This window comes from Myiozetetes cayanensis, unplaced genomic scaffold (assembly GCF_022539395.1).
Source record: "Myiozetetes cayanensis isolate MyiCay16 unplaced genomic scaffold, myiCay2020 scf2-11, whole genome shotgun sequence".
In the NCBI taxonomy this organism is placed as follows: Eukaryota; Metazoa; Chordata; class Aves; order Passeriformes; family Tyrannidae; genus Myiozetetes; species Myiozetetes cayanensis.
In genome coordinates this window covers 94797416-94814234 of record NW_026087411.1, presented here as the reverse complement: position 1 = coordinate 94814234, position 16819 = coordinate 94797416, and the positions used below count along the sequence as shown (strand labels likewise).

Here is a 16819-nt window from a genome sequence, read left to right as displayed (position 1 = left end):
CCTTCCTTCTCTCTTCTTCTGCTGTCACTTGCAGTTGCCCATCAGGAGGGAAATGTCCCCGTTCTGTGTATGCATGGATTCTGTAGCAGGCTGCTGCTTCAGTTTGTGTGTTGGGCCAAAAGATGACTAAGTGGACTTGATTTATACGGAACAACAAAGCAGCTGTTGGAAAAACTGTGCCTGGTCCCCAGTTTTCAGGTCATCTTTTACCTGTACAAGGGAAATGGCCAGATGAAATATCAGACATTTGATTCATCTGTCCTGTTGTCCTATCAAAGACAGAGAGCAGTACTAATGTTTAGAGTCTCAACTTCTCCAAAGCTGCTATTTACTTGTAATATGAAATAGTATTAACAGACTCTGGTCTTAATACAGTGAGGACTTCAGTTTCCCAGTTGAAATTGGATTTATCAAACAGCTTCTAAAAACAACCATTTGTCATAGCTAAACTACTACTAAATTATAAAACATTAAGTAACTTTCTTGCTAGATGAAGTAACGATTCCCTGCTTCTGGTACATGAGTTATTCTTCACTTCAGCAGGAAAAATCTGTGATACCAGCACCATAAATGCAGGTAAACAGGATGTTTCCTTTTTAATTTTTGTTGTAGTAACTTTTATACTTAAAATGTCCTCTGTCACCTTGTTCATAATTTTTGGAAGAACTATCTTTGCATGTTTGTGATTCTTACAAAGAAGAATAAAGCAGGCCATTGGAGAGCTTTGTTGCCAAGTCCTAGCACAAAACCATAAACTTTCATTTTTAATGAAGATTAGTTTCTTTCTAAAAAAGATGCAAAGACTATTACTCAGTTTCACCTGTTTAATACATTTGCTTTTGCAGTGCAAATACAGGTATCAAAATATTTAAGACCCATATGCTTCACACATAAATCTAAAATACAATTCCAGAGCAGCAAGGAGAAATATCACTTGGGATTCCCTGGCATTTACCTTGTATATATTATTATTATCTTAATAATCTGTGCTTTTGAATTACATAATTTATTGATACTGTGCATTAAAAAGATTTTTTTTGTGACAAGCCACAATAAAAACATATTCCTTAACTCCCCAGGAAGGTAGCCAGGACCTATCTGCTAAAGGGCTTAAAATTACCCAGCCTGAAAGCATTTGATGTGATTCGGTGTAGCCTTGTTCCAATGACTTTTACCTGCACCATTTTGATCTGGACCCTCAGGGTATTACAATAACAAGAGTAATATCAGTGTGTCCTTTTCCCCAAGGAGGGAAGATGCAAAAAGCAAACTCCTGAGACAGCTGGTGCAGTCAGAAGTTAAGTGTCTGTCTGCACAGAAAGGAATAACTAACCACTATTACCCATTACATCCTGTCTGTGACCAGTGGCCAGCACCTGAAAATCACTTGCTGCCACCTTCCACCATTGGGGAGGTTTTTGTCAGTCCCTACTTTGAGGGTAGTCTCTGGCCATCCCTCCTTCAGCATAAGATGAGGCTTGGGCTTTTGCATCTTCAGAATATTTGTGGAAAGTTGTAACTGACTTTTGGACTGTTAGTGATCTGCTACAGTTATTTCTGTTACCATGATCCACATGATCCTATCACTCCAGAGATAGGATATCTCTCATCAAGGCTATTGCCTTTAGGTAGGAGATGCCCATGCTGCTCATGGTGGGAACAGAAGAAATGTTTGTGATTTCTGTTTTACACCAAAGCTTGTTTCTCAGGTCCAATTGGAGAAAAGTGAATTTGTTTATGTTGGTTGCTTAATGTATATGCAATGTGGATGAGTTGCTTAGGAATGTGGATGAGTTGGTTAGGAATACTTCATCTGAAAGAAAGTTGAAAATGCAGCTGGATTTATCCTGAAGGTTATTCTCCTATTCATTTGCTTTTGGAAAAAGGAATTAAAGCATCAATTGAAAAGTCTTGGTCTCTTCCTTCTAGCAGTGTTAGCCTGGGAGGGACAACATAATCACCTCACAGATTCAGAGCACTTTGAGGGGTCATCCTCTCTCAGCTTCAGGGAACTTTGACATTGTTTGTTCCAGATTTTTGAGGGCATAGTTTTGGACAATGGTGCAACAGTGCAATTATGCGAACAACAAAGTGAAGCGTTGCAAATAGACCTCTATTTATCATGCTGTGTTTAATCTGAGGCATCTTAAATAATTTGTGGATTGTCTTGTAAGTGCAGCCAATTACAGTAATTGGACCCAGAGATCACAAGTATATGGATCACTACAGCAGAGTCTTGTTCTGTCAGTCAGGAGTGTGAACTTCTGACAAGTGAAAGCTATAAAGGAGTTTTTTCTTGTTGCCGATGTATTGTTCTCTAAGTGTCTAAATACTGAAGTGAAAGTCAAAAATAAATAGGGTTTGTGGCTGTTGCCAGTACCACCACTTATTTTTCTAGAGTATTAAATATGAAAAAAGTGTCTCAGTGTATTATTTTGAGTCACTTAAGAGCTAGATGTGCTGCTAATTCCAGTCATTTTTTTTCCCCACAGGCTTGCCTAGTTACTCTGTTTAATCTGATAATTCTTATGAAAGCTACATGGAGGGATTATATTTCAGATGATAACTCTTCTAGAGTTTCTTTCTCTTACTTTTGATTCAGATTTACAAAATAGGAAATGCAGTCAGTAATTTTCTCATTACTTAAATGTCTGTCACCTTTAAATGAAAACTCTGCTAAGGAAATGTTGCTTCAGTTGTTGTCAATGCTTCCTTTAATCATGGAAAGGGTTGTAGAGAATTTCCATTTTTTGAGATGTAATGTAATCTGAAAGAACATATATTAGCATGAGTGTTGTAATGTTTTCCGAATATTTCTGGAATTGTATTTCATCTATGACCAACATGATTTATCTATTTTCAGTGTAGCTTCTCCCTTCCACAAAATCATCATGTTTTATTTATGTTCTTGATATCTAATTAAGAATGGTGGACTAAGGTAGAGGATGATAAAAGAAAATACTTTTACTAAAAACCCCACAAAGCAGATGAATTATTAGCAAGTTCTGTTTTTACATTAAATTAGCATGAAGGTTCACTGCTGTATATGTGAAACTGGACATTGGATGATAGCAATCTAGAGAAATCTTGAAGAAACATAATTGGACAGGTTTGGGCCACCTCATCAGAATACAATGAAATAAACTGGCAAGATGGGCTTCTTACTTGCACCACCCTGGGTGGGAAACATTTTGGCACAGACTGCCTTTGCAGCAGGGTGCAGCTCATCAGGAACTAAGAGGAGAGGTTGTTTCCTTGGGAGGGCAGAGAAACTGCCCGCTGACAGGGGATTGAAATGTCTTGCAAAACCTCTGCTATTTTCAGCAGTACCAGGTAGACAAAAAGATATTGACTCTTAGTATTTTAATATTTTGTAGTTGTGCTAGCTTTGCCATTATGAGCCCGGTCCGTGTTGCTCTGACAGGGAACACATGGTGTGGGAGGGCAGGTGCCTCTGGTCTTGTGCTCCCTTCCTGCAGAGCCAGGTATTTCAAGGACTGATTTTAGGAGTAACCTGGAGTTGTTGCTGATGCTGGTGTAGGTTGTATCAAAACCAGCATCAAGTGAGATACAGAAGAGACACACTGGTAATCTGAGGTTATCTTTTGAGTTCTTAGAAGAACAGAAACAATAACGGTTATTTATTAATACACTCCCTAGGTGCTCCTTAAAAAGCTTAACCAAATATAATTATGCTTGTGGAAGTGGAATGAAGTTCAGATTTTTCTTTGGTAGGTTGAACCAACTGCATATTTTTAGGTAGCTGAAGGCAGTAACTTGATGCAGCACTTCACCACTGGTTGCATAGAATCAGTATGGAATCATAGACTACCTTGGATTAGAAGGGACCTTAAAGATCATCTAGTTCAAACCCCCTTGTCATGGGCAGGGACACCTTCCACTAGACCAAGTTGCTGGTCAAAGCCCCATCCAAGCTGGCCTTGAACTAGTCCAGGGATGGAGCATCCCACAACTTCTCTGTGCAACCTGTTGCAGTGCCTTACCGCCCTCTAAGTAAAGAATTTCTTCCTAATATTTAATCTAAATCTCTTCTCTTTTAGTTTAAAACTGTTTCCCCGTGTCTCGCCTGAGCCTATCTGCTCTGAAAGAATAACTGTAATGCTATAATGATTAACCTTTGATTTATGATGCTCTGTGTCACCCAAAAGCTTGTGAACAGCAAACCTTGCCTACTGTTTACACCCTGTCTGAAGTCAGACACCTTTACAGACGTAGTACATAATTAGCTGCTATGAACAGCCAAATCCCAAATCCTTCCTTTCTGCTTAAGAAGCAGCAGTCAATAGGTTCCAGAGAAACAGTACCTTCTTGTAACATGTCAATGGGACAGAGACATCTAAAGTCCTCAGGTATGAAGTCCAAAATAGAAAGAAACAATAAAAAAAAAGGAAAACAAAACAAAACAAAAATACACCTCTGTAACAACAGAAGGCAAAAGACATTCAGAGGACTGTGAGCACAGGATTTCCAGTGGTTTAAGATCTAACCACAAACATTATTCCAAAACGTTTCTGTAGTAGCTGACAAAGAAATATTACCTGAAATAAAAGCCCTGAGACAAATATAAGGAAAAGGAAATACAGAGATGGAATGAATATGATCCTTAGAATGAAAACAGTCATAATGCATTCTATGAGGTTTGTGCAGATGGTGGGAAAACAGCAATGCTTAGCACAGAGCAGTGCAGGTAGCAAGGTCTAGGAGGTGCCTCTCTTTTCCAAAGAAGTGACAAACCATTTGAAAGGCAAAAAAATAGGAATTCACTCACTGGATCACACCCAAATATCTAGCCTGAATTCTCTCCAGTACTGTACTGCTTTCACAGAAGATGTGAGGCACACTGGATGACTGAGGCTGCCCAAGGACCATTTCTTTCCATATGTTGGTGTGTGAGTAAAGCTCAAATTCTGTAATATGTTTTCTCTGGAATTTTATACATTGATGTGGATTTTCCCTATATGTTTTTGACCCATTGTCTTCTGAATGTTACCATATTCTTGATATCAAAATGCCTCACATGCTATATTTAATAGGTTTCTGGGAGAGAGAGGTTTGGAGCACAAGGGCCTCTCTCAGAGGCAGTCCTTGGAAATGTTTGAACATGACCTCAAGGGCTATGAAGGGAATCTGTGTGTCTGGCATGGCTAAAAGGGTATATTCTGACTTCCTAATCCTTGGAACACTGGATTTCTAGGATGTAAAAAAGCAGAAAAATTTCTGTTCTCAGCTTGGGACCTGAAATTCAAGTTGAGGTTCCTTCCTTTTGGCAAGTTACAATTCACAGTATAAATCCTTGTTAATTTCCACCTTAAATTTCATCTATCAAGCACTTGGACTCCTGAGTGGGATGTTCTATAAATTTGGACCTGTGAAGCATTCCTTTTCAGTTGACTTATGTTTAGCAGAAAAAAATGTAAATGGAGAAGTGCAAATAGTATTCAGCTCATTTTTCTATGGCCATCTTAGCTGTGCAATTGTAAGTGGAATAGAAAGCAAAACATTTTTATCTTTCAGTACCATAGAGAGGACTGATCCTCTTTGTGTAGCAGATCCTTTTAAGTGAGTAGATATCCGTGTCACAGAGGCATTTTTCCATAGTAGAATTATTTTCCTTCTCATTTTTCCACTTCCGTGTGAAGTGGTGGTTTTATTTTGTTTTGTTTTTAAATGGGTTTGGGGTTATTACTTTCTAAATTTAAAATGTTTTTTAGGAATTAATTCTAGTTCTTGCTAAACCACTCTAAAAAAAAAAAGTATTGCATGCGAAACACTGAGAGGACTCATCTGTCTTATTTTTTTAGAAATTGAAGGAAAGTTTCCAAATAAACATAAAAATATAATCTTTACTGAACTGCAATAGCTATGTAACTACCCTGTGGTGCTCTGAGGAGCTTTCTGAGTACATATATTGTACAGCTACAGGTTAAAATTTGAACACTAATTATGATAACTATATATTGATATATCTGTAAGCACAGTAACTTGTAGTGAAAACAAATGTAAATAGGTCCAAATCAATATCCAACAACAAAAAGCAGTGTTTTTCACTGAATTTGAGGATGCTTTCACCTTGGCACCATAAGCAAAGACTGTGTTCCTGCCACATGTGTCTGCCTAGCTATGTACTGTGGACTGGAGTTAATTTGGCTATTGCTAGGGAAGCACCTTGATGTTAAGGACATACCACCTGCTGTATTGTTATTCTGTTTCTGCATCTACAAGTCCAGTTTTAATTTAGTATTGCAATGCCATATCTCCCAGCTGATAGCTTATAAAACAACTGAAGGTTAAATCATCAGTTAACATAATTGAAACCTGTTTCTTTTTTGCCTTTTTTCCCCACCCACTCTGCATGTAAATCTCTCTGATTGCTCCCATGTTTTGATTTCTACAGCAGAAATCACTCCAAGTCTGCTTTGGGTGAAGATTCTCACTCAAATTGCCTGTGTAGGTAAAGTTTTGAACAACCAAAAGAAACAAAAATTAACCTAGGTGTTTTCTGTGAAATTAAAGAAAAATCTCTGAGCCATAAGGCATTTTAGGCATTTTAAGCAATAAACCAGGTATTAAAATATGCAAATGAGTGAAAGCAAAACAGCAGGGGGAAGGAGAGGCATGTAGAGGGAAAGGTGACAGTTTTGCTGAGGAATTCTCCTGTCAGGTTCCCTTGGGAGGAGAGAAACAAAGTGGGGAGAAAGTGGGAGGAGAGCAGTGTGAAAAGGCTCTTGGATACCATGGAGATGGGTACAGTGTAAAAATCTGTATACTGTAGATAAGTAAGTGGGAGGTTGATATCAAACTCCTACCAGCCAGAAACTGGCTTTGTGCAGGGTAAACATGGTAAAGGGCTGGGGAGCAGGAAGCATTGTTTAAGCCTTTGCCACACTGTTTGCCTACTTAACACTTAGGAGAGTGAAGGGACAAATAAATGTTTTTCCAGCTTGTGCTTTTCAGTGTGACTGTTCTCTTATCAATATCCAGTTTACCAGAAAGGGTATATTATTTTCCAGAGTTTTGCTTTTTTTCCCCCCATTGAAGTTGTTTTTCTACTCCAGATCTGCTATTTTTTGTTTTTTTCTTATAATTTCAGTCTCAGTTTGATTAACTGGGAGCTCATAATAAATTCGTAATGCTTCTCCATGGTTCATGAATGTGGGGAAGAAAATGTGACAGATTCCTGAGGAACTAAATGTTACTTTATGTCTGAATAAGACTGTGTTTTTAAAATTTAGTCTTTGTATTAAACTGCTTTGAAAGACTGTCTCTGCTCATTTTAGTATTTCTTTGTTCTCTGCTTCTAATTTTTATGCTTTTGATGCCTGTAAGACTGCTGTTATTTATATCCATGGCTATAGGAAAAATTCTGTAATTTGTACATATGACATTGTACTTCCAAGAATTATTGTGTTTGTTTTTTTTTAATTTATTTTAAAATTTAGAAACACTGGAGAATGATGAGTGTGAGTTGTTATTTGTGCTATTGGTCCTTCCCAAAATACAAACTGCCTGCTGCCTGTGAATCAGAGTAAGGCAAGCTGGTATTTTTTTTATGTTTTATGTTTTATCCACAAGTTTAACTTCAGAATTATGCTCAAATAAGTGAATTACTTTTGTAAGAGCTTACATTTAAATGCTATGCCCTCTGTAAAATTTAGAGGACTTGGATGGGGGGAAACTGTTCTCATCCCTGTCAGTTGTACCCGTTGCTTTTTGTTCAGGGAGGCTTCCTGACCACAGACTGACTCTCGAAGTTGTAACAAAAGCCGAGTTTGGCAGTGGCTCTGCCTCTGCATTCAGGAGGAAGCAGGGTGCAGCAAGGCTCTTAAGACTTTATTTTGTTGTGCTGGAGGACACACAAACTGAGGTGTTTGTTCTCCTGGTAGTACTCAAAGTGTGTATTGGAAAAGTCCTGCAGGGAGGAATGGGGACGTGCGGTGCTGCTGTAGGGGCTGTGTCTGTCTCTTAGCGGCCTCATCCCTGGCTATTAACCTTGGCCAAACAGCAACAGAGGTCTTTGTGAAAAATAAAAATATCTCTATTCCATAAAATATTTTCCTTCCTGAATTTTCAGAGCCAGTGTGATGGTTCTTGGGGTCTTAGACATTAGGAGCCCAGGATTTCCTGACGGTGGCTGTGCTGGTCTCCTGTCTGTACAGACTAAGTGGTGGTTTTTTTTAAATTTCAGACTTTAAAGCGTGCATGTTGACCTCCAAGGGGAAATTTGAAGAAGCCATCTCAGAGTGGGATTTTTAATTTTTTTTTTTTCTCAGAAACCCCAAAAGAAAAACCATTAAACTTTAAGCTACAGTTTTATTGATATTGATATCATTGTACAGGGCATAAATTGTAGATTTAAAAGTTGGATTACAGTGAGGTATTGGGTGCTTCATGTACAGGTTGTTGCTGGTAGGACCACCAGAGTTGGTTGTCTGTACCAAAATAGGTGACTTCAATATGTAAATCTGTGAAGAAGAGGGAGGGTCTGCCTGTAAAAAAGGGCTATAGGTGCTGGTAAGCTCCAGCAGCATTTTTTGCTGGCTGACAGAAGCATCAGAGCGTGGTGTGGATGTGGTGAATCACAAACTTGGGATCTTCTCTGTCCCCATTCTCTTCAGTTTTCTACTCAAGCTTCTGGAGTTTTGAGTTGTCTACTGGAACTGGCTGTGTGGAGAGGGAAATGCTGTGCTTTGGAATTTGGACCTGAGTGTTTTATGACAAGATGCTGTAACTGCAGGGCCATGTGTGCAAAATCAGGAACAACAGCATCACTGACCGGTAACATGCTTTCTTTCTGAGTAGAGCATTTTTAATTACGGTCTTGGGTTCTTTTAACCAACTTTTGATACTGTAGTCAATGCAAGAAAGTGAAACTAACTTTACAGGCAGGTAGTGAGCAGCTAATTGTATAAGATTCATTTCTGTTTGCGGTTCCTAATGAGTGGGGTTCATATTTACATCACATGATAGCTAATTTGGATGCAGTTTGAGAGCACAAAGCTTGATCAGATGCAGCAAATGCAGTGTTCCAGCAATCACTGGCTCTTCTTCATATGATGTTAGAATATATATGTACAATAACGCCTGTTTCTTTGTTGCCACAGGTTCTGCCTGGCATACTGCAGAAGCATTGCTGTATTTTACCTGACAGGAACACAGGTAAACTTTTTTCTTAATGAGTTAACATTGTAATATGATTTGGAGAAATGCAAACACAAATTGGATTATATAGAGAAGCCTTGTTTGCTATTTATGGCCACTGAAGTTATCTTCTAGGGAGTGATTACTTGGATGTTTTGTTTAAATTACCTGCTTTCATGTGAAGACTTTGTGTATTCTGTTAATTTTCTGGAGCTGTTGCAGTTGTAGAGGTTGCAGTCAGGTCTTGCTTATAAAGGTATTTGTATGAACTTCTGAAGCATTTCTGTGTTGTTAATTATAAAGTTACAGCTTTGTCAAGAAAGGGGGTTTAATACTAAAGTCTGCAGTCTGGTCCTCTTGATTCACAAAGGTGCCAAGCATTAAGTCACACATAGCTCTTACTGCAGCTGAATGCTTGCTCTATGCTTATTTTTTAGAGTAGAGGAGTAGACTGGAGGAATAAACTAAAGGGGTAGACGGAATGAGTATCTTGAACGATGCCGGAGGAAACTTAGAGTTGTTTGCAGGAGGAAAATTAGAGTAATGTGTTTGTGACCAGAACAAATCAATTGATGAGAATGATATTGGGTGAGAAGAAAGTTATGATTTAATTTTACATTCTTTTGTGACAGGAAAAAAAACAATTTCTTTAAAATAAGTTTTAAAATCCTTTCAATAATAATATAAATTGAGTGAAAGTGACTGTGTATGCAACTATGAGTATGATTTGACAGACTAATTTCAAAGAAGTAGGAGGAAAAGTACAGGTTTTTGTTTGATATCTTCTTTATAGAATATATATGATTGCTTGAATCCCTTAAGGCTGCATCTGCCCTTCCCCCAGTAGCTACCATTCAAATAAACTGGTTTGCTCCTTGGGTTGCTATTACTTGTATTTCAGGCACAGTTTGCACTAAGGGTAATTACAGAGAGAACTTGAGAACTATGACGAACTGTAGAGGGACTTGTGGTTACCTGCAAATGCTCAAATGAAATTTGAAATCTGATTTCCATTTTTATCTGTGAACACAATAGAAGTACTATAGTAAAACAGTTAATAATATACCCCTTCTAGCAAGAATTTGAAAGTTCATAATTAGTCTGCAGACAGACTTTGGCCTTCATAATAATCTCAAGATTTTCTGAACACTGAACTTGGTATAATGACCTCAGCCCAGTCTATGTGCTCCTTTGCTAGCATCCTGTGCCAATTATTTTGATTCTTTTATTTGTAATATAAGAACTTGATCCAGATTCCACTGACAACCAGACTCTTCTCAGCTTATCCATAAGTGTATCGTGTGGATATCAAAGCCAGTGTTGCATGAAGTGATGGTCTGGATATGGGCAGTAAGACTGACCATTTATACAGAGAGGGTATAGTATGCCTATATGACCAATATCAAGAAAGACACATCTAAAATCTCAGCCACCTTCAAAACTGCCTTCATGTGGGCATTAAAAAAAAGGAAGGCACTTCCTAATGTAAAATTTGGTTTTGAAAATGTTGAACTAAGCTCTTCGAAGAGGAAACCTATCAGGTTTGCATACGTTAACAACTGCTGGACAACTCAAGCACACTTATGCGTGAAAACAGTTGTAAGTTCTATGGCTTCTGTGTGACTGCTGCAGTAAGTATTTTTATGCCTACCTGCTATATAGTGGGGAATTACCAGCAGGTGCAAAGTAAATGATGTCTGTGTTCCATTTTCCCTGCTTCCCCCATTTACAGTGTTTAAATATTTGGCAGAGAGAAGAAGGAAAGTTTAGACCGTTCATGGGGGATTTTTTAACTCCTTTTTGGAGGAAAAGAATGACTAAATTTGTGTTTGATTCATTGAGTCTGTTAGAGATAAATGATACTTTGTCTTGTTTGATTACATCTGAATCAACTAGTCCGAACTAAGAAGAAATTCATTAAATATGGGTAAATGTAGAATGTGCTATTTGCATTCAAATGTATACATCAGACATAATCTTGTCCAGCTCCATTCTCAGTAAATGAGCCCAGAAAAATTGCCTGATTGCGAGATGTAGGTCTGTTTGCATTCAGCTGTTGACATTGGGAGGAACTGAGCAATATACTGATTTGGGTGTTGTTCCTAATAATGAGAGAAGGATAAAGAGAGATGGACTACAGGAAGGATGGGAATAAAAAGAGGGGAAGAAGCATATACTGAGACCGACAAAACTGTTAGGGAAGAACACAGGTGCTGTAGGAAGTACAGATGGGTGAAAGGGAGAGGTGCAGTAGTGGTTTCTCCAAGTATTTATATCCATTCAACAGTTCAAGTGTAGCCAGCTTGGTGGTCTTGGGCTCCTCATTCAAGAGTGCCTTCATGACCAGCCTCCTTCATGATGTTTGCACTGGAGCTGCACCTCAGAGAAAGAAACAAGCCCTTGGGAACAACAGGGCGAGTCCTGCCAGGCCATTCTTTCATCTGGCTGCCCTTCAGACCTAGCCTAAGTTTGATTCTTGTGGAATATGTGCAGTTAACCTTAAAAGTTGTATGCCCCTGGATTGCCTGTACTGTAGAAAATTGTGCATATCGTTGTCCTTTCCTACTCTGTGTAGGACATTGAAGTAACCACACTCTGTGGTATTGATATTCTGTATTTGTAAACTGGAGAACTATGCATGGAAAGAAGGGTACATGGCAGCAATGATCTCCTTCCCATGGCGATGATTTGTTAGTACTCCTACCATGAACTTTTATTCTCAGTTCTTATAACTGAGCTATAAAAATATCTCCTGCAGAGACTTTGAAAACGGAGCATAAAAAATGTAATTTAGCTGTTCCACAGCAATGCAGTTTTGGAAGAAGGTACATATTTAACAAGATTAGGTATTTCAAAGGTTAAAGAATGATTAATTTTCAAACATGTAAGGCATTTACAGAATCTCATTCTCTAAATATAACACTGAATACTGCTAGTTGGCTGCTTGCATAAAACATTGCTAATAGACAGTGATGTTTAATTTCTTAAGTGTTAATTTATTTGTGGCTTTCCGTTAATCATATTTTCATTACTAAATTAAAAGTTCATATAGTATGCACTGGCATAATATGCGCTCATTATCATGTTAGGTGGTATCCAGAACCAGTATTTGTCACATAATCTGTGCCTCTAGAGGCAAAAGATCCCAGACCAGACACGTTTATTCTGCACTTCCATCTTATATGCCCTAATCATACTATAAGAACTTCAATGATGTCCCTGCTAAGTTTTTTTCCATCTCTTGGAATTTAACCAGCCAGCAACAACTGGGATGCATTAGCAGTTATAAAGTTAATTGGAAGAAAAGCAGTTACATGCTCTTACAGGTATTAGTAATAAGATTGTAAGGGGAAACTGAATGACCTGGTGGGGAGCAGCTTGCTTATTTTCTTGAATTATAACCCTCTTTCTCTGCAACCCCAGCTGGGAGAAATAACCTACCCCTTTTGGTGGACCTCTACCACCCTCTGTATACATATGCAGCTGGCTTGTATTCCCTTTATAAATATTTCCCAGCAATGATCCATCCCTTGTTAATGGGAAATTCTCAGCGAAATCAGAAGTTCCTCCCATTTCTGCATGGTCACTTCTGTAAACCTTAGGCAGATGCTGAGGCTGTCGTTCCCTGCTCCCTGCCCCCTCAGAGAGCTGTTCACACAGTATGAGCACTACACTAGGTTTGTAACCTCAAAGTGAAGATAGCCATTAAATGCAACTTGTTTTGGCATTCCTAAACAAAAAATTGAGGGGTTGACATGCAGATTTGAAACAGAGAAGTCAGTGTACCCTGCTGTGTATTTATTTTTATTTAAATTTATGTATTTTTTAAATTTATTTTTATTTCCAGTCTTGCTTGAAATAGAACTCTTCAGGCAGTACATGTGGGTTGTTAAGATGTAGAAATTTCATGCAAATAAAGAGAGGAAATATATCTGAAAGCTTATGCTTTTGTGTATGCTGTGTTTAAGCAGTCTTAGAGCAGATAAGTGAATTATTTGGGGTTTGATTTTTATTTATCCCAGGGCTCCCTGTATCGTGATCTAGCACAATAAATGATCCTCAAGGTGAGCACAAATATACTTGGTGTAGTAAAATGTGAATTATCAATGGGACTTATTAATAGAAGGCTCTTGGTGTGATTTTTACCATTGCTACAGCTGTTAAATGGACACACTTGCACTGCTGAGATGCTGATAGCTGTGTGCTTTGTCTGCCTCTGGTGTGCTCTTGATACACAATTATTAGTTTCCTGTCATGCAAGGAAATTGCATTAAAAGCTTCTGTACTATTCTTTTCCATTGTAGCCGTGAGTTTGATATTGTTGTGGACTGCAAATTTGGGCTCATTTTTACCACTGAAGATCCCAAAGGAAGGAATGAATCAATAGTTGCTAGCAGCTTCTCAGTCTGATTCTTTCTTTGAAGTTTTAAGCATGAATTTCCCCTCTCATTGTGAAGGAGAACATAGGTACAATAAAGAGCACCTGCACTGATCATACTGACTTTATTCTGATAAATAGCTCTTTGAGCAACACTTTGAGCAACACTCTTCAAAAAAAAAAAAAAAAAAAAGGAAAAGATATTTCTGCTGTCTCAAGTTTCTTCATCACCCATTTACCCATTTTCAGATCAGCTCTTGTGATATTGATCTTGCACAAGATGTTAAATTTTTCATTCTAATCATCTTCTTTTGTCCACTGCATTGGCTAAAATTACACTGAAAAAAGTGTGACCAATGTTCTGCTTTCTGTAAGGAATGAATAATATCTGCTTGAGAGAGTGGTAATTGCTTTATATACAAAAGCTGGAGTTTAATAATAACCAATCTCTTCACTGGGTAAAGTACAGCCCAAGACAGAAATGTTTCATCCTTTGCTTGTTTGCTTTTCTTCCTGTTGCTTGAAGAGCAAATATTGAACAGGAGAAAAATCTAAGATGGTATTAAATAGAATTCCTGCAATAAACTTTACTAAATTGGATAAAGAAGTCAACATTGTGGTTTTTTTTTTTGTTTTTTAACTATATATACAACAATATTGCCTTACTAGCTTTTAAAATAAAAAGTGAATTGGTACTCAACACCAAGTGTTTTATAGCTAGCAAATATGTTACTAGTGCTAGTTAGTTTTATGTATATATATATATTTATTGAAATGCAATGGATGTTTGTGAGAAAAGCCATCCAGATAAGTGGGCTGACAATGTGTCTGTATGAACTGTACAGCAGCCAGTTTGATTTCACAGAAGGAATTACAGGATAATGTTCAGAAGCCAAAGTACTGTTACAAAAATAACTTAGCATATTATCTTCCATCCGAATATTTTGAAGTACTTAATTAATTGTGATGAATTTTTGTCTTGTGCCATTGTGATAAAGAAATTTATTCCTGTGTTCCAAAGAGGAAGTCAGATTATCAGCTGCTTCAATGCAAGAATATTCACTAGGGTTAGTGTCATCCTCTTTAGAAGTTCTTTGCTGAAACTGAGATTGTCCTTTTCCTTTCAAGATGTAGCTATAGATTTTTAGACAGTTCCTGCAGATTTCACCTGCTGTCTGCTTGCTGAGTTCAACATGAGCATTTTCATTCAGATGTTCAGCTGCAGGCTGCCTGCTGGTACTTTCCAGCCCAGTTTCCATGGAAATGGGAATTAGAGGGTTGAAAATAAAGGAAGAATAAGTATTTTCTTAATTTTCTAGTTTATCTGGAAGTTCTCATACCTTGGCATTAAGGTTTTTTTGCTTCAGGTTGGATAGGCATATGATACCAACTTCTGAAAATTCAAAAATAAATAAAACTTGTAATTGGAGATGTTATAAACAATACCTGTTACCATGACTCTGTAGAGGTGTTGGGAATCACCAGTAAAGGATGAAGAAAGGAGAACTGAACTAAACTGTGCAAGGATAAACTGATGGAAGGGTGTGAGGCAATACCCTGTGGCCATTTTAGACTACTTAGTACTGCTAGATCTGTCTAGAATAAAGAACTATATACTCAGTCTCAAACAGCCAGAAGACTGCCTTGTCTTATTGGATCTGTATCTGCCTAGGATTGTCCATCTTGATCTGGTTTTTATGTGTTCAAAAATATAGGCAGTTTGGGGTGGACTCGTACTTCAAAGGGGCCAGGTCTATGATCTCAAGATCAATAGGACCTCAGACTTCAGTATCAAGATTTCCAGCTATAAAGCTAATCAACACATATTATTCCACTTAAAATAATTGGACAGGCTAGAAGACTGAATATGTGTGAGCATAAAAATGTTTTAAGACTCCAGCTGGCGCAGAGCTCTGTGCCATTCTAGTTATGGTATAAAAAAGCATGATCACAGCACAACATTTAAGGGCTTCAGTCTTTGCATGGCGTCCTAATAGGTTGCAAACATAGTGCAAAGTACTTTTTAGAGTTCAAGGGCCTCTACTATAGCTGGTTCCTCCCAAGAGATGTTTTTACCCTCTTACTACTGTTATGAAAAGTCACAGTTGTGCTTCACCCAAAACTATGTAGTCTTAAAAACAGAAAAACTGAGCAAGAGACTTCACTGATGCTTAGATGTCACGTTAAATGTTCCAAGATCAATAAAACACGCTCCCCTGAAGGGCAAGTGCTGCCTAACACCTGTGCTCTAAGGACTGGATGTATTCTGTTAGCTGTAAAATATAACTTTCACAACAATCTCACCCTCATATGTGTGAGGGGAGCAGGGACTGAAGAAGGCTCTCTAACTTGGTGAAGCTAATAATTCTAGAGGCAGATGTGAGCACGTGTGTTTGCAGTCTCTTTGCCTGACATCATATGAGTCCTGGAAGCTAAAGGTATGTAGGAAGGAAATTCTCTCCAGAAAACGGCATCCCTTCCAAGAAAGCTTACTTGACCTTTATTTCAGAGCATTCCAATACATATAGCTCAGCTGCTGAAGGAAGAGAGAACTGTGCATCATCAGCAACAGAAACTGCAGGCAGCTCTGATTATTGGTGATATTAGTAATGAGACTAAGTCTTGCTAAATGAAAGTGTATGTAGAATGACTGCTTCCTATATGCCACAGTTTGGAATTTTTATTCTTTAGTGCTTTCATCTATTTGTGAAACAGATGGTTGCCCAGGCAGCATGTAAATCACATGGACTGAGGAGCTGTGTGTGTGTGTACTGTACACGGGCACTCTCTTGTGGAGGAACATAGTTTTGAAGTCCACTGCCAAAATATATGTCTTGGCCAACACAGTGCATGCGTGGGTAGAGTTACAGAGTGTGGAACTGAGCAGAGAAATCAAAAGTTAGACATTTCTACTCATAAAGTGAGTAAGATAGAACGTTGGCACGTTTTTCTAGATCAACTCTAAGTCAATGGTGAGGAGCACAAGGAATTCTTACAGATCTCAGAGGAATATAGCTATAATGCTAGAGGACTCCTGAATTAATTTTTTATGTTGGTACAATAGACCACACTGATATTTCATTACCACTAGAGGAATTTGACTGTGGGCCAAAAGAATCTATTCCCTTACCTTTTAAAGGTCTCAGAAGGGCCTACAGAAAAGTGTTTGCATTCCTTACTTCAGTACTGTCTTGCCTCTCCAGCTACTTTAAGGCACCTTGGAAGCAAGGACAGATCTCTTGGCTGGTATGCATTAATCATACATAAATCAGTTGTGTAAAG

The 16819-nt window shown here is 38.1% G+C and overlaps 1 protein-coding gene across 12 annotated transcripts in view; it reads left to right on the top strand.

Moving 5' to 3' along the window:
- DLGAP2 (DLG associated protein 2) overlaps window positions 1-16819 on the top strand; it is a 448813-nt gene that overhangs the window by 68731 nt on the left and 363263 nt on the right. For 10 of the 12 annotated variants that reach the window (XM_050315350.1, XM_050315349.1, XM_050315348.1 and 7 more), the window contains exon 2: window positions 9123-9177. In XM_050315350.1, coding sequence (XP_050171307.1) covers window positions 9123-9177 — 55 coding nt within the window. Of the gene's footprint in view, window positions 1-8778; window positions 8797-9122; window positions 9178-16819 lie in introns of those variants that run through there. The other 2 variants (XM_050315353.1, XM_050315351.1) reach the window with 1 other exon arrangement.